This window comes from Rhineura floridana, chromosome 10, assembly GCF_030035675.1.
Source record: "Rhineura floridana isolate rRhiFlo1 chromosome 10, rRhiFlo1.hap2, whole genome shotgun sequence".
Taxonomy (NCBI): domain Eukaryota; kingdom Metazoa; phylum Chordata; class Lepidosauria; order Squamata; family Rhineuridae; genus Rhineura; species Rhineura floridana.
The window spans coordinates 80016209-80036399 of NC_084489.1; the positions used below are offsets into that span (position 1 = coordinate 80016209).

Genomic DNA, 20191 nt, shown 5'->3' on the forward strand with positions numbered 1-20191 from the left:
TACTGTTCTATGATGATGCATTTTATCTGATTATGTCACATACTGCCCTGGAATCCTATGGGGATGAAGGGTGGTTTACAAATGAAATAAATAATAATAAATCCTTGATGAGAGTGTGGCTTTGTTTCTCTTCAGGCTGTTAGATTTCTGTAAGCTAAATTTCAAGCCTTAAGTATCTTCTTGTTGCTAGGCAACACCACCATCCTGTTAGTGAGAACCTTGCCCAGTGAATAGATTGGTACCACCTGGTGCTTGCTTGTTAAGGGACACATCAGCTACCGATCTCCATACGCAGGTTGATGGAGAACTAGAGTGATTCTTCAAAGGATTCCTTCGGTTTATTAGGTTGTCTGTTTGCTGAAGCTTGCAGTCTTAATGTGGTCAGTGATATGGCCACAACTGTTCCTTATTTAAAATCTTGAGTCCAAGCTAAAGGAAGACTGAGATTGTAACACAAATTATATAGAGCCAGCCATATGTTTTTTGGTGTTGTATGCAAAGTCCTGAGATTGTGACCCTCTATCAAATCCTGGGCCTACATGTGCTCATTTTATCATGCACCCTCTTTGGTTCTGTGATTTGTGCATCCTTGGCAAGTTAGGAGGACAGAGGCTGCAAAGAAATGCCTGGCCTTATTTGAAGAACAGAACACTGCCCTTCAAAACTCTGCAGGAAAGAACATAAAAAGAGCTGTGCTGGATCAGACTGCAGCGATATCTAGTCCAGCATTCTTTTCTCACAGTGGTCAAACAGATGCCTATGGGAAAGCCCACAAGCAGGACATGAACACAATAACATTCTCCTTCTTGTGATATTTAGGGGTATTTAGAGACATTCTGCCGGTGACACTGGCAGTAATATAGCCATCATGACTAGACTAGTAGTCATTGGTAGCCTTATCATTTGCCTAAATTGCTTTTAAAGCCATCCAAGTTGGTGACCATCACTACATCTCCATAAACTATGGAGTAAATCCCATAGTTAGCTATGCGCTGTGTGAATAAGTATTTCCTTTTGTCCTGAACCTTCCAACATTTAACTTCGCTACATGAGCCCTGATTCTAGTGCTATCAGATGAGGGAGAAAACCTATCCAGTTTCTAGTCCACACCATACATAATTTTCTATGCTTCTATCATATCCCCACCCCATTACTTGCCTTTTCTCTAAACTAAATGTTGTAATCTTTCCTTGTAGGAGAGTTCGTCCAAAGCCTTAATCATCTTGGTTGCCCTTTTCTGAACCTTTGCCAGCTCTGCAAAATCATTTGCGAGATCTCTCTCTCTCTCTCTGTCTCTCTCTGTAGAGAGATCCCCCATCCCTCTGTCATCTGCAAACTTCAGCCCAGAATGACAGAAGTGGCTTCATACAAGCCATGCAGAGCAGGAGCACATTGTTCCAAGAGAAGATTTTGTCCCTTTAATTATGTTACAGTCAGCAGCTGGGGATGAAGATAGTTTCAGAATTATTTCCTTGATAAGTACTGATTCAGTCTGGCTTTGATGTCTGGTAGAGCAGTGTCTCAAGTAACCTAACCAAACATCTCAGAAAGCCAGAACAACAGGGTTTTTCCCGAGTAGTGCACTTTCTTCTTCTGATTCCTCTGTCTGCTTCTGATTTCAGCTTTTGTTGCTCTGCAAAGCCTATTAGCACTTTTTTCTACTGAGGACAAGTAGAGTTCATAGGCTTTTACTGACAATCTCACCAGGGCACGGTGTCAGGATTTCTCTGGCCCTGTTTATTTTTCTCCCTCAGCCCCATCTCATGTTTGTTGACCAGTTGCGCCTTGGTTGACCACTGGGAACATCTATTATCTAGGTTCCTGGAAACTCCAGACAGGCTTTTGGATCACAAGTCTATGTGGGGCTCCTGGTTTAAGACTCCATACTAGTCTCTGTTTGGCTCACCATCCTGATTACCTCCTGGAAAATGTACCAGGCTTGGTTCCCCCTCTTTTTGCTCATCCTGGGGAATTAGAACCATGCCCAAAGGCTGCCTTCCAGTCAAGGCTTGGTTTGCCTAAAATTTCTAGGACTTATTTTACAAGGACAATCAGATGTGCTTGGGGGTGGGGTTGAATTTGGGTGAATTCAGTGCTCACATTACAGGGGAGCTGGAAGTTGTCCAGCCTCCTTAGCTTTTAGAAGGGGACATAATTTGTCTAAAATTGGGGTGAGACAGGGTTTGTGGATTTCTTATAGGGACCCTCAAAGCAAGCATTCTGTGGATTTGCTTTGGACTTTGTTTCTGGGAACTAAATCTAGTCTGTAGCTCTGGGCCTGAGTCCATGGGCATGCCCTGCATTCACTGAGTGCTGGGCTAGATGAACCTTTGGTTGACTCAGCATGGCATTTTTTATGTTCTTAATTTCGTTCTACAAGTAAAGTTAGAAAGTGTGTGGCCATTGGTCAAGGCAGGCCAAAGCTAGTGGCCATTGCATCTTGTGACAGTAAATTCCAAAGATTAATTATGCATTGTGTGAAGAAGTATTTGTCTGTCCTGAATCTATAGCTGATCAATTTTGTTGGATGACCACTGGGTTCTAGTATTATGAGAAAGGGATTAAAAGTTCTCTCCATACCATGTATAATTTTGTAAAGTTCTCTCAAATATCTCCTTAGATGAAGGGGGGAAACCACAACTAAAAAGCCTATAATGCGTCCATCTTTCTTTGTAGGGGGATTGTTCTGATCCCCTGATTGCTTTGGTTGCCTTTTTCTCTACTTTTTCCAGTTTTATTTCTTCTTTTGAAATGGGGAAGGTGCCAATGATATAAGAATGCATTTGGAGACTAATGTCCCAGCATTTCTTGCAACTTCATAAGGAACTGTGGGATGCACCTGCTCTCCGATGATGCAGTGCAGCTGTTTGGGCCTCCTTCTCTTTTGAAAACTGTTGAGAGGTCTTTAGTCTGAGTAAGCGCTATACAAATGCAGTTAAATAAATAAATATTGGGCTGGACTTGCCTTATTTAAGGAGAATCAGAGCCACAACTCTACATCTGTTTTGATGTAAACTTCTTGGTCCCTTGCTTATGGCATGGAAAAAAGAAGAACGACATCTTCTGGACTAAACCATAAGGTTTTTAGAATTTTTGTTGAGTGTTGTTTTCTGTCTGTGAGTTTCCTTCTTCTTTGTCTTCCCTTGTTTTCTAAGCCTAGTGGTTTTAGCAGCTATTTTTCACTGGTTTTCAGTGACATGTTTCTGAAAATATTGGCAGGGCTCTGTCATTGTGCGCAGGTATAATTGAAACTTGTTTTCTCCAAGGAATCACTCGGCTGTGTGGTTTATTTGTTTACTGACATTGACAGAGATCTTAATGGCTTTTTAAACCCAATTTGTGCATCGCTGAATATCCTCGAAAGAGGAAGATCTGATTAAATTTATCGGTGGAATGAAGTCTCCTCCCTGCTGAGCTGTTGGCTGCATTGTGAAAGTCTGAGCCCAAGTTTGGGCTCAGAAACCTCATGTGGATAGTAGGCAATCAGTTACCTGTCCTACTAACCTGTTTGTCTAATGAGGATGATACAAAATTTGAGGAGAATTTTCTCACTATGGACGTGTATATCTTGATTTGCTTGGAGGAAAGATTGGGTATGCATTTGATTAAGTGATTTTTTTTCTTCTTTGCTAAAGATTGAGGTCTGGACTAAATTTCATTAATATATTGCTAGGGTTTGCCAAAATTTCATTGATGTCTCACTTGTGGACATTGATAGGGATATATCTATCTTTTCAGGAATTTTATTGACTTTACTGCTCACCTTCCAATGGATGTTTGTGTAATGAAAACCCGAACAGGAGCAGACATAATTTTTAAAAAGCTGCAATATCAAATTATTTCCAGGGCTCCACAGTTCTGCTCACTGCTCTTGCCATGGTGAGTACTGGATCACCCTATGGCAGGGGTGATGAGAAGAGGCCCATCCTTTGCCTTAAACCTAGGGTGCTTCCAGATGGCCTGTCTATTGAGCATTCATTCTGATTTGTTTGCTGGGAGGTTGCATGATGTTACATCAAACAAATGTTGCCCCATACTTTCCAGTGCATTTCCCCGTCACTTTCATTATCTCAAAAGTCCAGTCTTTTGAAGAACCAGGTTTGTTGTGCAAAAGTTCCAGATCCACTTTTATTGTGTTTTTAAATTTGTATATTTGTTTTTAATGTTTTAATTGTTGTAAACTGCCCAGAGAGCTTCGGCTATGGGGCAGTATACAAATGTAATAAATAAAGAAATAAATTTAATTGTGCAACCTGTATGTGATTGAATACAACCTGAAAATAGCAACACTTTGGAAGCACCCTTAGACTGAGGAATGGGCAAGGTTTGTCCACACAGTGGTGGTGAGTCTGAGAGGGCACAGTGCAAATATAGGGAAGATCCTAGCCCTGTTCTCCAGCTCCAAGCTGGAGACAAAGGCCGGAGCTTGCCACTTTGTGTTGCTTGGAGGACCTCTCCTGCTCAGCAGTATAAACAATGGATTCAGTGCTGATTTCCAGGATCCTCTTTATTGCCTTGAAATGTAGGTTGACTTCAGTTTGTGGTGAAGCAGTGGTTCACCAACTTCACCATGTCCCCAGCGTATGTCTACGGAGCATAACGTGGCAAGTGGAAACTCAGCACATGGCATTGTCAGCAGACACTTTGTGTAAGCAAAGCACTGTGTGAATCAACTTTCAGTCAATGCTCTCAGAGCCAAACTGTGCATTTTGGGCTAGTATAAGCAAACACCCATCATAACCATTGTAGTATAAATGGGAGAACATTACACGTTAATTTCTCTTCTCCTTTTGCTTTGCAGTGCCAACAACAAGAATCCTGGCTACTGGTGGGGCATCCTGCAATAAAGCCATCTTACAAGTAAGTGTGGCTTCCTGCATTTGTGATCACCCAAGTATGCTCTTTCAGCCATTTGTTTTTTTGCTGTCGGGTAGAGATTCAGGAACTGGAGGGGATTGATCTTGAGCCAGGAGTTAGGGCTAAACAAATACTAATTTTTTTAAAAAGCCAAGCGCTAACTGTGCAATTTGGCCCTTAGCCAGTAGTGAGAAGCAGATAGGAAACACAAGTTGTAGGTAGGCAGGGCAGGGTTGGGTTAACCTCTAGACTTAGAGAGTCGCTAGTGAAAGCTCCCAAGGGAAATGGATATTGCTTAAATAGTAGTCCGAACACAACTACTGCTATTGCTGCTTATTCAAGGACTGTTTTTACTATTAAAAGAATAATTTGAGAGGGGGTGATTGCAAGTGTGAGAAGCAGTGGGGCAAGTCCATTAGAGTGAATGGGACACTGCTCCATCAGTTTCAGACTGCTCTCAGCCAGCCCCCACCTTTCTTACTTCCAACTAGTCCAGAGGGTGGCACTGGCTGGCAGCTTCCTGTTCCTTAGTCTCAGTGTCGCCTTTGTAGAACTCAACAGGGGACAAAGCTAGTGTCAGTTGGCTGTGCCTGTCATTGGCTCTGCCTGCACCTACCCTTGGAGTCTCTGCTTTCCGCTCTACGTCCCAATGGGCACCAGCCACTGTTGGTGAGAAGAGCACACACAGCGCTTTCCCCACCCACTGTTTCCTTGCTCTGAGCTGCAGCAGACTCTTGTCTTGCTGACATGCACCAGTAGAGGCCCCCTTCTGCCTTGAAGTCATTATCCAAGGCTTCTGGAAACTTGGGATGTGACACCAAGGGGGAAACGGGGATCATGCCAAACTTTAATGGAAAACCGCAACATTTGCACAGCCGTCGTTGACCAAGGCCAAAATAAAATGCTGTTGCCTTTCAAATTCAGCAACTGCCCTTGCAATTTATTTATTTATTTATTTTATTAGATTTTTATACCGCCCGACTAGCATAGCTCTCTGGGCGGTGTACAACAAAGTGCAAAAATATACAAAAATTCCATAGTAAAATACAACAACAATGTAAAAGAATAAGAAAACTAAAAGCAATTACAACACATATTAAAACTAAATTAAGTTAGATTAAAATGCCTTAGAAAAGAGGAAGGTTTTGACTTGGCGCCGGAAAGACAGTAACGTCGGCGCCAAGCGCACCTCATCAGGGAGACTGTTCCAGAGTTTGGGGGCCACCACTGAGAAGGCCCTAGTTCTAGTTATCACCCTCTGAGCTTCTCTATGAGTCGGAACTCGGAGGAGGGCCTTTGATATAGAACGTAGTGTATGGGCAGGTTCATATCGGGAGAGGCGTTCCAGCAGGTATTGTGGTCCCGCGCCGTATAAGGCTTTATAGGTTAAAACCAGCACTTTGAATCTGGCCCAGAAGCATATTGGAAGCCAGTGCAAGCGGGCCAGAACAGGTGTTATGTGTTCGGACCGCTTGGTCCACGTTATCAGTCTGGCCGCCGCGTTTTGCACAAGCTGTAGCTTCCGGACTGTCTTCAGAGGCAGCCCTACGTAGAGCGCATTGCAGTAATCCAATCGCGAGGTTACCAGAGCATGTACCACTGATGTGAGGTCCTCCCTGCTCAGGTAGGGACGGAGTTGGGCTACTAACCGAAGTTGGTAGAATGCATTCCGTGCCACCGAGGCTACTTGAGCCTCAAGTGACAGGGAAGGATCTAAAAAGACTCCCAGACTATGAACCCGCTCCTTACTCCCCGTCCAGGACAGGGTGTATATCCGCCACCTGATCAGAGAAACCACGCACCAACAGCATCTCAGTCTTGTCTGGATTGAGCCTCAGTTTGTTAGCTCTCATCCAGTCCATTATCGCGGCTAGGCAACGGTTCAGCACATTGACAGCCTCACCTGAAGAAGATGAAAAGGAGAAGTAGAGTTGCGTGTCATCAGCGTACTGATGACAACGCACTCCAAAACTCCTGATGACCGCACCCAACGGCTTCATGTAGATGTTGAAAAGCATGGGAGACAGAACTGACCCCTGTGGGACTCCACATTGGAGAACCCACGGTGTCGAGCAGTGTTGCCCAAGCACTACCTTCTGGAGACGACCTGCCAAGTAGGAGCGGAACCACTGCCAAGCAGTACCACCAACTCCCAACTCCGCGAGCCTCTCCAGAAGGATACCATGGTCGATGGTATCAAAAGCCGCTGAGAGATCAAGGAGAATCAACAGAGTAACACTCCCTCCGTCCCTTTCCCGACATAGGTCATCATACAGGGCGACCAAGGCTGTCTCGGTGCCAAAACCAGGCCTAAAACCCGATTGAAATGGATGTAGATAATCAGTTTCATCCAACAGCGCCTGGAGCTGGCCAGCAACCACTCGTTCCAAGATCTTGCCCAGGAATGGAACGTTCGCTACTGGTCTGTAGCTGTTGAAATTTTCTGGGTCCAAGGAAGGTTTTTTCAGAAGTGGTCTCACTGCCGCCTCTTTCAGACGGCCAGGGACCACTCCCTCTCGTAAAGAGGCATTTATCACTTCCTTGGCCCAACCAGCTGTTCCATCTCTGCTAGTTTTTATAAGCCAAGAGGGGTAAGGATCTAGTACCGAAGTGGTTGCACGCACCTGTCCAAGAACCTTGTCCACGTCCTCGAGCTGAACCAACTGAAACTCATCCAATAAAACATGACAAGACTGTGCTCCGGACACCTCACTAGGATCAGCTGCTATAAACTGGGAGTCTAAGTCCCGGTGGATGCATAAGATCTTATTCTGGAAATGTCCAGCAAACTCATCACAGCGGGTCACCGATGACTCTACTATGTCCTGAGGGCCAGAATGCATTAGCCCTTGGACAACTCTAAAAAGCTCCGCTGGGCAGCAAAGAGATGACTTGATGGTGGCAGCAAAATGTTATTTTTTTGCTACCCTCACCGCTCTTGAGTACAGCTTAGTGGAAGCACTTATCAGCTCATAATTGCATCCATCGGGAGTTCGCCTCCACTTCCGCTCAAGCCGCCTCCTATCTTGTTTCATCGCTCTCAGCTCCGGAGTATACCATGGAGCTGTATGAGCTCTACACAGGAGAGGGCGCTCAGGAGCAATTGTGTCAACAGCCCGGGTCATCTCCGCATTCCACAGTTCGACCAGGGCTTCGACAGGAGCGCCAGTCTTATCAGCCGGAAAATCCCCCAGAGCCCTTTGAAAACCTTCAGGATCCATTAGTCTCCGGGGGTGGACCAATTTAGTAGGTCCCCCACCTTGCAGAGGGGAAAAGCCACTGAAAGTCTAAACTTCAGCAAGTGGTGATCTGTCCATGACAAAGGGAGAGATGTAAAACTCCCCACATCCAGATCACCATCCCCATGTCCAGTAGCAAAAATAAGATCTAGAGTGTGCCCCGACACATGTGTTGGGCCACTAACATATTGGGACAGCCCCATGGTTGTCATGGAAGCCATGAAGTCCTGAACCGCCCCAGATAAAGTAGCCTCGGCATGGATGTTGAGATCCCCCAGTACCAATAGTCTGGGGGATCTCAGCAATACCTCCGAGACCACTTCCGTCAGCTCAGTTAGGGAGGCTGTTGGGCACCAAGGTGGGCGGTACACCAACAGGATTCCCAGTCTGTCCCTCTGACCCAAGACAAGGTGCAAACACTCCAAACCGGTAACTACATGGACATGGTGCTTGATGAGTGAGATGGAACTACTATAGACCACAGCGACCCCCCCTCCCCGACCCTCGGATCTACCATGATGCTGAACCAAGTACCCCGGTGGGCAGAGCTGGGAAAGACTAACTCCTCCCTGTTCACCCACCCAGGTCTCAGTAATACATGCCAGATCGGCTGCCTCATCCACAATCAGATCATGGACAAGGGAGGTTTTATTATGCACCGATCTGGCATTTAAAAGCAGCAACTGGAGATCCGAGGGCAGGCTGAAAGGACAACCAACAACCCTGCGGATGTGCGAAGGACCGGAACAAGGCACAGTCAGTACATGTCTGGGCCGCGTTCCCCTTACCTGGCACGTCCTTCGCACAATGCCGTACCTCCCTCTGCCCATCACTACACTAATTGTGTTTCTTTCTTCTGCTGGAAGCCATGAGTGGTTATGTCTTCCCAGAGCATGTATACAAGCAACATGACAGAGGTGTGTAATTGTAGCATGTAGCAATATCTGTATTCTTTTTCCACTAGTTCCAGGGTGGGGTAGTCTTTACTTCTGGGAAGTACCTCCCCTTGGTTGATAGCCAGGACCTGTAGAAAGACAACCCCAAGAGGAGAAGCTTCCTTGCCTGGTTAGCAGACAACTGCTTTCTGGCTCTGCTCCTCTCAGTGTGTGTCTTAGGTGAGCCAGAAGATAGAATGTCATCCTCTCCTTTACTTTCTTCCTCCTTCCTGCCAATCAGTGCAATTAATGATTGGTGTATTGATTATGAAGGTCATGGTGCACCCTCTATTTTCTGCCAGCTTTTAGTTCCTTAGAGTCTCTCCCCCATTTGTGGCTTTAAGTCACTCTTCTCCATTTTCTTTGTTCTCCTCAAGAGCTGGTGCAGTGTAGTGGCTTAGAGGGTGTGAGCAGAGAGCCAGGATTGAAATCTAGCCTCCTCAGTGAACTCACTAAGTGGTCTTAAGGTAAAGGTAAAGGTGTCCCCGCACTTGTAGTGCGAGTCGTTTCCGACTCTTAGGGTGACGTCTTGCGACGTTTACTAGGCAGACTGTATATATGGGGTGGGATTGCCAGTTCCTTCCCTGGCCTTTCTTTACCCCCCAGCATATGCCGGGTACTCATTTTACCGTCCACGGATGGATGGAAGGCTGAGTGGACCTCGACCCTGTTGGAATCGAACTCCGGCTGTGAGCAGAGCTTTCGGCTGCGTTACCGCCGCTTACCACTCTGTGCCACGGAGGATCTAAGTGGTCTTAGGCAAGCCATTATTTTGCTGTCCTCTAGCTCTTTCTTGGCAGTAGTGAAAAATAATTTGCTTACAGTTTTTCCATCCCCTTGATCATTTTGGTTGCCCTTTTCTGAACTTTTTCTAACTCTACAATATCCTTTTAGAGGTGAGGTGACCACCTATACTGCACACAGTATTCCAAATGCAGTCGCACCATAGATTTGTATAATGGCATGATGATATCGGCAGTTTTATTTTCAATTCCTTTCAAAAGCTTAGGACTAAAAGCAATACAGAACTTAGTAGCTGAGCTTCTTCTCAAAAAGTGATGGATGTACTTTGACATAGTATGATCAACACAGTCTGTTCCTCCTTATTAGTTCTGTGATTGGCCAATTTGCTTTTCAATCAAAACCTCAGAGACCAATAATTTGCAGAAGAGCGTCACAGATTTCCCACCTGCTACCCTTTTTTCACAGGGATGGAGCATCCAGGCCTGGGTGCCAAATGTGGCCTCCCAAGCCCTCTGTATCTGGTGCTTAGGATTCTCCTGAGGCCAACCCTTCTCTCCAGGCCACATCCCTCACTGGCCCTCCTCTGCAACCTCCTTGAGTGTTTTTGCCGGCTGGAATGTGTCTGTGAACTCTGATAATGCTTCTTGGTTGCCTGGATGGAAGACAAAGAAGGGGGCATGAGTGTGTATAGAAACTAGCCTACTGTACAAAGGTCAAATTCATATTTGCTGCTCTGGCTGCTTTTGCCTCTGCCCCGGCCACTGCCGACACATGGCCTCCAGCAGGGGATGTGGCCCTGTGGCTGAGAAAGGATCCCCACCTCTGCTTTATCATTTTGAGGCAAGTCTCTCAAGAGCCATAGAAACCGACTTTATCACGTGGTATTTCAGATTCAGTGCCCAGGGACTTCAGTGGCCCCTTCTCCTTCTACTAATTATCAGTGTAAGACCTCCTCTGGAAGCAAACGTTTCCCTGTAAGCCTCAGACATGGAAAGAAAACTGCCTACTGCCCCTGTTTCCCACAGTCTCCTTGTAACAGATGCTTCTGGTACTTCTCAGGTCTTGTCTGATGTGTTCAGTGCTCCAGTTTACACTATTGACACTGCTAATTCAGCCTGTTTGGGATCTGCTTACAGAGCAATCCATGGTAAGTCAACCAAAGAACCCTCTAAGCAGCATGAACAGGGTTCAAAAACTTTGTTTGCAGTTGCTGCCTTCTGTGCTTGCCGCAGGCCAATAATTGCTTTTAATTTATGTCTTTACTTGCTCTTTTTACAACGTTATCTTGAATCAGATTACCTAACAGGCTATATAAGAACATGAGCCCTGCTGGATCAGACTAAATGGCCCGCCTAGCCTCCTGTTCCCCATAGTGGCCAACCCAATGCCTCTGGGAAGCAGACAAGCAGCGCATGAAGGCCATAGCTCTTTCCTCTGCTTGTCCCCCCAGTAACTGGCATATTCACTGACATAGGTCACATCCATACCATACATCTAGAGCACCTTTAACATACCTTTATAGCACATAGCTTCCCTCAAAGAATCCTGGGAACTGTAGTTTGAGGGTGCTGGGGATTGTAACTCTGCTAAAGTTCCCAAGGTGGGGGAAAGCTTTTGAGGGAAGCCATGTGTTTTAAATGTGTGTTAAATGCACTTTAAATGCATGGTGTGGATAAGACCTACACAGTGAATCTAGAAGGGCTAATAGCCATTGATAGACCTCTCCTCCATGAACATGTCCAATCTCATTTTATAAGACTGCTCTGACAACTCTCCCCTCTGCTCTAGGCAAATTTATTCATAGGTAGTATGAGTAGTCAATGTGATGGACAGACTATTTCCCATCTTCAACCACAAATCCACAAACCCACTGCGGACCATGAAGCTTGTGGGCCATTGGTGGTTTACAGACCGCAGTTTGGGAACTCCTGCATTAAGCTGTTCTGGTTTTTCCCCTCTCCTCCCTGCTATTGAAAAGCCATTCGCCTGTCCTCGTTCCTAGTCACTACAATGCTTGACATAAATAAATAAATAAATAAATATCAAACTTTTGTAATGCCCCAAACTTAGACGCTTGGGCAGTAATGCAATACAAGGCAACACACACAATTTGTTAAACATGTGTGGCTTGCTGAAACTGCATTCTATGAAGTGGAAGAAGGTCATTGCAGGAGAGAAGCAGAAAGCCATGCCCACATAGTGGTGGCATCTGAATTGGATAAACGATAGGTATAAATTGTTGAGACCCAATGTAGAGGCTCATGTGCTTTTCAAGATCGCATGATGTGTTTACTCTTCATAGGAGAAAGATTGCTAGACCACTTCAGTTCAAACCATTTGTAAATATGTTAGACTTATAAAGAGATCATGGCATAATTGCCTGTGGGGTAAGTAAGCGTGGTATACAATGCTAGTACTTCTCAAAGTACACCCATTGAAGTTAATGGGCATGACCAGGTTCATTAATTTCTGAGTAGGACTTCGCTGAATACCACTCCAAGACTAATTCCCTTTCTCTTTCAAGTTACAAACGTCCCACATAAGTATGTGTAAAACTCACCCCAAAACAGAGTCCTGTGACACCTTAAAGCCTACAGAATTATGATGATATCCATCTAAACCTCTGCCACAATAAATCTGTCAATCCAAAGGTCAGCGTATTTGCTGTAACAGACTAGCATGGCTAATCCTTTGGAACGGATATGTGTGGGCAGATAGGCTAGCAAAAATATTTGTGAACTTATTTGTAAAGCTGAGATAATCTTTTTCCTGTCCTTGCCCCCAATTTCTTCTCTTTGTAGCTCATTCTTTCTTTCTTTTTTTATCATGCCTTGTCCTTGAATTTATTACTTCTCCATATTTTCCCATCTGTTTGCTGCCTTATTGGCATTCCTCAATGATTACTGATACTGTTGAACTTGCAACTCTGTGGCTAGCTGCGCCCTCCATGGAACAAATTGAATGACTGACGTAAACTCAATCTCTGAAACCCTGCTTGCCCAGGCCCAAGTGCATTGGAATGTAAGATCTTTACCCTTTATCCTTCACTTCTGAATGCTGACCTGACCAAGGAAGATCAATGTATTGTATTAATTTGCCAAGGAGTCCAGGCACATCTCTCATCTTGTTTCTGCTCATTGATCAGGTCTGTGATCCTCATTGCAGGACTCGTGGAAGAGACAAGCGTGTCCTTGACTGATGTTGTGAAATTAGCACCAGAGCCCAGATTAGTTGCTACTCCGATGGCTGGCGTGGCTCAGGTGAGGTGGCTTTAGGCAATTTTATTGGTTGACTTTTTCCCCTCCCCCTTTCCCTTTTTAGTTCCTTTCTGCTTTAAAAACAGAATGGCTAATAATTAAAATGTTTACAAAAGGAGATATTTTATTGTGGGAAAAATCTCTTCCTTTGGATATATCACGGATCAGTATTTATAGGGATGAATTTGGATTAAATTTCTTCTTTGTTCAAGGAATATTTTGGGGGTTGAGAGTCTCCCTTGGAATACCCAGGGTTCCCTGGGAAGAAGGAATGGCTGCCAAGCCAGTTTAAGTGTGTTGTATAGATATGCCTTTGGCAAACTGCTACCTTCAGGAAACCCTTTCCAGATAAATCTGAATGCTGATGAACCCTGCACATTGCAAAAGATTTGGGGGCCTGTTGCACCGTGTACATTCAGTAGAACCCTAACCCAACACTCTCCTGTGGCTGTGCATTTCAGAGGAAGTTGTAGGTAAGATGTCTTTCAGGAAAACTTGCCCACCACTGCTGATCTTCTAATCTGAGTATGCCTGATGATCTTGATAAGGATACTAGAGTTTCTGAGAACATAGTACTGTGTTATGGTAAAGCTTTAGGGTAGTTTATGCTTTGGTTGTTTCCTGCTGTGCACTGAGCTACCTTGATGTTGGGATGCCTATCTTGTTTTATTGCATTAACCATGTTTTATTGTTTTATTGCATTAACTTATTGCTACCAGTGGAAGCTGTCTTGGGTGGAATTAAATTGTCATTGTAGAGATGTCAAGGGTTTAGAACTGTTTATTAAGTCCTTGGGGGCTATTCATCTCCTGAGAATTTTAACATATACTGCAGCAGTAAGCATTAGCAATGACAACAAAATACTTATATATAAAAATAACTCTAGCATGGTGGGTCAAATTCCCAGGGTTGGCCTCTCTGAGGGTCCTAGCCCATATACTTTGGGACACATGTCTTGGCCTGCAGTTTGGCATAAGATGGAGAGAGAAAACTACTGGAATTAATGATCAGGGGACTGGAAACAAAGTCCTGTGAGGAGAGACTGAAATAACTGGGTATGTTTAGCCTTGAGAAGAGAAGACTGAAGGGAGAGATGATAGCACTCTTCAAGTACTTGAAAGATTGTCAAACAGTGGAGGGCCAGAATCTCTTCTTGATCGTCCCAGAGTGCAGGACACGGAATAATGATTCAAGTTACAGGAAGCCAGATTTTGGCTGAACATCAGGAAAAACTTCCTAACTGTTAGAGTAGTACCGCAATGGAACCAATGACTTAGGGAGATGGTGGGCTCTCCAACACTGGAGGCATTCAAGAAGCAGCTGGACAGACACCTGTCAGGTATGCTTTAAGTTGGATTTCTGCATTGAGCAGGAGGTTGGACTTGATGACCTTATAGGCACCTTCCAACTACGATTCTGTGATGTGATCTCTCTTTCTTCTGCACACTGTCAAGGGGTTCCAATTACAGCACAGTCTGACTGGCACTTCTGGTTTCAAACTAAGCAAGTTTATTCTGAGCAGCAGCCAATGCCAGGAATTGAGAACTTGCAGTTTTCAATTAGATATGAAACTTAGCATAAAAAAAAGAGGGGGAGGAGGAGAAACATGGGTCTGAAATGGCAGCTTTCTCTCTGTGTAATGTATAGAACGACTTACTCCATTTCCTAGGATCATTATGCTGAGCTTTTCCCTGCTAGCGTTGGCCAGCGATGTGGAAGTAGGGGCAGAGAAAAGCACAGGACACAATGCAAGATGCACTATACGTTACAGAATGGGGCATAGCCCTTTTCAGTGATGAGGGATGGAGGACACATTCGATTCAGTTTGCATTTAAAGGTGAACTTACCTAAATCATACTTTCTGAAACAATACAAGCACTGAAACACAGCCATCCTTCAAAATAAGCAGTTCTCCAAATTTTGCAAATTTTCCAACCAACAGTGTTTACAAAAATGCATATATTAGGGGAAAGTGTACATAAAAATGAATATGTTAGCAAAATAATATACAAAAATGCATTTTATTCAGGGAAAATGCTTGCAAAAATGTGTATATTAGTCACAACTGCAAAAAAAGGTGTTTATTAGGAAAAATTGCATTGAAATGCTGACAAATTCTCAACATTTTTTAAAAAATCTGCAAATTACTGCAGAAATGTGGAGAACTGAATTCAAGATTGTAAAAATGAGAAACTGAGAGAACCAAAACTGTCAGATCCATCCATCCTTGTTAGTGACAGATAAATGTTATGTTATAGCATGTACCGTATATTCCGGCGTATAAGACGACTTTTTAACCCTGGAAAATCTTCTCCAAAGTCGGGGGTCGTCTTATACGCCGGGTGTCGTCTTATTAGGGCTGCCATATTGCCCGGATAGCCGGGTTTTACCCGGATTCTAAGCATGCCACCCGGCGCCCGGCTAGCCCCTTAGGTGGCCTGGATTCTCAGCTTTCATTTTAAAAAAAAATTAAGTTTCTAGGTGGTGCGGTTCTCGAGATATATATAAAAACGTCAGGCACCCCCCCCCGGTTAAATCTTTTTTTAAACTACTGTATAGCACTTCGTAGCTTTAACTCCGCCCGTTCAGGATTTCAGCCAATCAGTGAAGTGTTTGTTTGGTGGCAGTGTCTGCAAAACCTCATTGCGAGGCCAGAAAATGGTGGTTTCCCCTCCTGTTTATCTGAAAACCTCATAAATTGGGTAGGTATATACATTTCAGTTTTTCCCCCTGTTGTGTGTAGGAGTCAGATCGTGGGCAGTGTTTTGAAAACCTTCCCAATAGTTGCTTTTGGGGGTAAAAACAGTGCTAATCCCATATGTCCAGAGTAAATCCTATTGAATTCAGTAGGAATTACTTTTGAGTAGACATGATTATGAATGTGCTGAAAATCAATGGGACTTTGGAGTGAATGTAAAAAAGAATTGTGTTTGTGTTCTCTTTCTGCCCCCCCCCCAGTCCTATTTTAAAGCAAGTAGGCAGGGCTTATTTAGGTATTGCAGTTTTTATTCTGTAGGAAACTAATACTGATTTTTAAAAAACTAATACTGATTTTTCTGCAATGACCAATTGGTTTGACAATAAACTATTATATGGGCTGTATGTATTTATAAATCTGCAGTGTGTGCGTGTGTGTATGGAGTCTTTCCAACACCCCTGTGAGGTAGGGTTGGAAACCAAGGCAGCTCACAACAAGAAATAAAGCCATTTAAAATCCAATAACCATAAAAACAAGTATAAACAGTTGCAAAACAGTGTGAAGTGGCATGATTCGGAATTTTGGGTTGTGTGAATGAAGTTGCTTATCACTTGAGGTTGCATTTCTGTCCCTGTTTGAGTAAGCCCCATTGAATACGCTGGACTTGCTTCTGAATAAATAAATTTAGGATTGCACTATAAATATCTTTACAGTTTGTGTAAATAATAAATATATTTGATAGTTATGCTTATATAAATATTTCTTCATTTATCATATTTTTGGTTTTTGGTTAGGAATCCTGACTGGTTGTGAGATGCTTAGTTTTTTGCCTTATAGGAATCTTGTTGTGGTTGGTATGGTATTACATTTAGGAAAGTGTTACTGCCTTCTGTGTGTTTTTTTCCTATTTGCATTTCACTTATCTTTAACCTCACTCCGTTACAGCCATAGAAGCAACAGCAGCATATGCAAGATAATTAACTCCCATTAGTGATAAGAGCAAGAATTTATAATTATTATTTCAATTAAAACAAGAGGCTTATCAATACTTTGAAGAGGACCAGATATTTATTTTCTTTCTGAGCCCAGGACTGGGTCTTTCATGATGCCCGGTGTGTGTGTGTGTGGGGGGGGGAGCAGGAGAGTAGTCGATAAGACAGACATCCTGGCATTGATAATCGAATTAGCAAGGTATGTGTGGGGTTGTTGTACGCTTCCAGGCTCAGTTTCATTTTGAGTATGGAGGTGGAACCTGTGTAGATGTGGTTATCAAAGGGAGAAGAAATTTTGAGTTAAGCAAAGCTCTGCTCTTATAAAACCTAAGGAACATACAGTACTTTGAATGTCTGAGTGCCTGCACCAGTGGAATACTGGAGGAACTTGTAAAACTTGCTGCAACAGTATTTAGAACTGAGCATGTGGTGTGAAAGACTCCTTTTCCTAACATTTTGGCTTGTTTTTCTCTGATTGTGTATTTTTATTGTTTTTACTATATTTGTAAGCTGTGCTGAGCTCTGTTTTTAACAGCAAAAGGGCAGGATATAAATTCTCTTAATCAATCAATCAGTACTCCATAGTGTTGGAAACTAGAGTCTAGGCATTTAATGTTGCTTTTAAAAAAAAGATTTCTCACATCTTTCCCCAGTTTTTGGTGGTAATTCCTAGGCACAAAAACAAAACAGCTGGACAATCCAAATATTAATATTTATAAGTTTATAAGTGACAGTTTTCCTGCTAAGTACCTGCATGTCATAAGCAGGGGTAGTCTTATACGGCGAGTATATCCCAAACTCTATATTTTAACTGGAAAAGTTGGGGGTCGTCTTATACGCCCAGTCGTCTTATACGCCGGAATATACGGTAGTTCTCCCCTTTCCCATTTTCTGTTTTTGTCCTAGCTGCTGGCTTTGATGTCATAGAATAGTAGAGTTGGAAGGGGCCTATAAGGCCATCAAGTCCAACCCCCTGCTCAATGCAGGAATCCAAATCAAAGCATTTCCGACAGATGGCTGTCCAGCTTCCTCTTGAATGCCTCTAGTGTCGGAGAGCCCACTACCTCTCTATGTAATTGGTTCCATTGTCGTATGGCTCTAACAGTTGGGAAGTTTTTCCTGATCTCCAGGTGAAATCTGGCTTCCTGCAACTTGAGCCCATTATTCCGTGTCCTGCACTCTGGGACGATCGAGAAGAGATCCCAGCCCTCTGCTATGTGACAACCTTTCATGTACTTGAAGAGTGTTATCATATCTCCCCTCAGTCTTCTCTTCTCTTCTCCAGGCTAAACATGCCCAGTTCTTTCAGTCTCTCCTCATAGAGCTTTGTTTCCAGTCCCCTGATCATCCTTGTTGCCCTCCTCTGAACCCGTTCCAGTTTGTCTGCATCCTTCTTGAAGTGTGGAGACCAGAACTGGATGCAGTATTCAAGATGAGGCCTAACCAGTGCTGAATAGAGAGGAACTAGTACTTCATGCAATTTGGAAACTATACCAGATCTTAGTAAAACATATGTCCCTGGCCTCCAACACTTCCCTTCCCATTTTAGAAATCTGTAGTTTTGCCTGTTGATAATAGGGGCTCCTGTGTGAGCTTCACGGCTGCAAAACCACAGAAGCCAGAGGGCTTGTCAGTAATTCAGTGTGCTGGCATGAAAAGTGTGAGAGAAGTTCATAATCTGATGAGCCAGTTTGGTTCTGTTTTCAACAGGGCTGTATCTCCCTGTCCATCTGATTTTGTTCTGTTGAGTTTAGCAGCTCACACTTAAGTGATGGTTCTTTTTATAAACTTCAGAGTCAACCTGAGGTTAAGTGTTGTCTTCCAGGGGAATTCTCTGTAAATCAACCTGGTTAACCCCATGTGAGATTGTCTTGATCACATCCCTACATTTTCTTTTTCAAAGGTATGAAATCTGTATCTTTGCCATGTAAAAAAATGCAAGCAACCATTTTTTTTAAAAATGTACATGCACGCACATGCACACCCAATCAAAACCCTTCACAACCCTAGTTGTGATTAAGTGTTTGTGCGTGTGTGTGTTTTCCAACAGTCATTCACATGTGCATATAAAATCTGTTGATTACTCAGTGGCTTGCCGATGAATGGATAGACTGACCCCATTCAAAAGTGTCGCCTTTGTAGTGGCATTAGGAACTGATGAAAATGCTCTTTCTGTGCTGCTTGACCTGTGTCCAGGCTCCTGGTTTGAAGTCTTGAACTCAGGTGAGGCATGGATTCCCTTCGTCTTTCACCACCAGGACTGCTTGTCAGAATAGGGAACTGCAGACCATTCAAATTGGGATGCTAGTGCTGGAGATCACAATCCTCTTGGTCCTGTGAATGAATGAATGAATCATTTATTACGGTCACAGACCAGAAGAATCTTGGTCCTGTGAATCAGGATCCCAAAGAGCCAGTCTTGCAACATTGCCTTCTTCCCAAGGTCTACTGCACTCCCATAGTCTTAGCAACTGGAAAGAAGCCACTAGGCTGTCTCTCTTCCCCTCCAGATTGTTTATCTACATACCTCTTCCTTTATCTGCTCCAGGTACTTACTGTCTGTCTAGCGGTTGGGAGCTGGACCTTGTCCATAGTCAGCTGTTGGCACATGGCAGTCTGTGGTGGCTCATGTATTTGCATTCCACTATTTCATTTAAAAACATCAAAGTGGTTTACAACAAGTTTAAAAAAAGCTTTAAAAAATTGTACAGGGCGTCCGGCTACATGGCTTAACGATGGGAGACCTTATTGTCATAAATGTATATTTTCGCCCTACCATGGTGCGGAATTTAGCTCCAGGTAGTATTTGGGACAAATTTTCTGATTACTTAGCTTTCCTAGAATGTCACTACCCTTCCTCTAAGATAATAATATGTGGTGATTTCAACGCTAGATTGAGATCTGGATGGTCTCATGGAACCGCATCTAATCATGGCGCCCGCCCCAGCATTTCCCCGAGGGACAGAGTTTCCCAAGATAAGATAAGGAATAAACAAGGCCTGCGACTCATAGAACTTGTCCATATGCACTGTTTAGAGTGCCTTCATGGTTCCAGCTTAGATCAATCAAATGGAACCTTCACATACTGCTCCCACCTAGGAGCCAGTGTGATAGATTTCACATTTGTGTCAAGTACACTTTTTTCAAGTACACTTTTTTCACAGATCTATAAGTTTAAGGTATTGAATAGAATAGATAGCGACCACTTCCCCACCTTGACAGTTCTATCCCAATGCCATCCTTGGTCCTCCCCGATTTCACCGTCTACTGAGGCGCTACAAGCAGCCGCTCGTAGACTATGATGGTCTCCAACTCTTCAAACTACTATTGCAAAATTGTTTGAGAGTATAGTCATTCCATCCCTCATTAAGGGAAATATGGGTGAGATGGATGCTTTACATTCTTATCAAAATATTATCTCTCTTTTTAAACCAGTGGTGAGTTCTACTTGCCTTTCAAAAGCTACTCC

The 20191-nt window shown here is 43.7% G+C and overlaps 1 protein-coding gene across 13 annotated transcripts in view; it reads left to right on the top strand.

Annotated features, from left to right (window-relative positions):
* The window catches only part of XYLB (xylulokinase), a 158760-nt gene that overhangs the window by 113803 nt on the left and 24766 nt on the right, over positions 1-20191 (top strand). For 6 of the 13 annotated variants that reach the window (XM_061587652.1, XM_061587654.1, XM_061587655.1 and 3 more), the window contains 3 exons: positions 4802-4860; positions 10835-10922; positions 12941-13035. In XM_061587652.1, coding sequence (XP_061443636.1) covers positions 4802-4860; positions 10835-10922; positions 12941-13035 — 242 coding nt within the window. Of the gene's footprint in view, positions 1-4801; positions 4861-9637; positions 9786-10834; positions 10923-12940; positions 13036-20191 lie in introns of those variants that run through there. The other 7 variants (XR_009758241.1, XR_009758242.1, XM_061587659.1 and 4 more) reach the window with 5 other exon arrangements.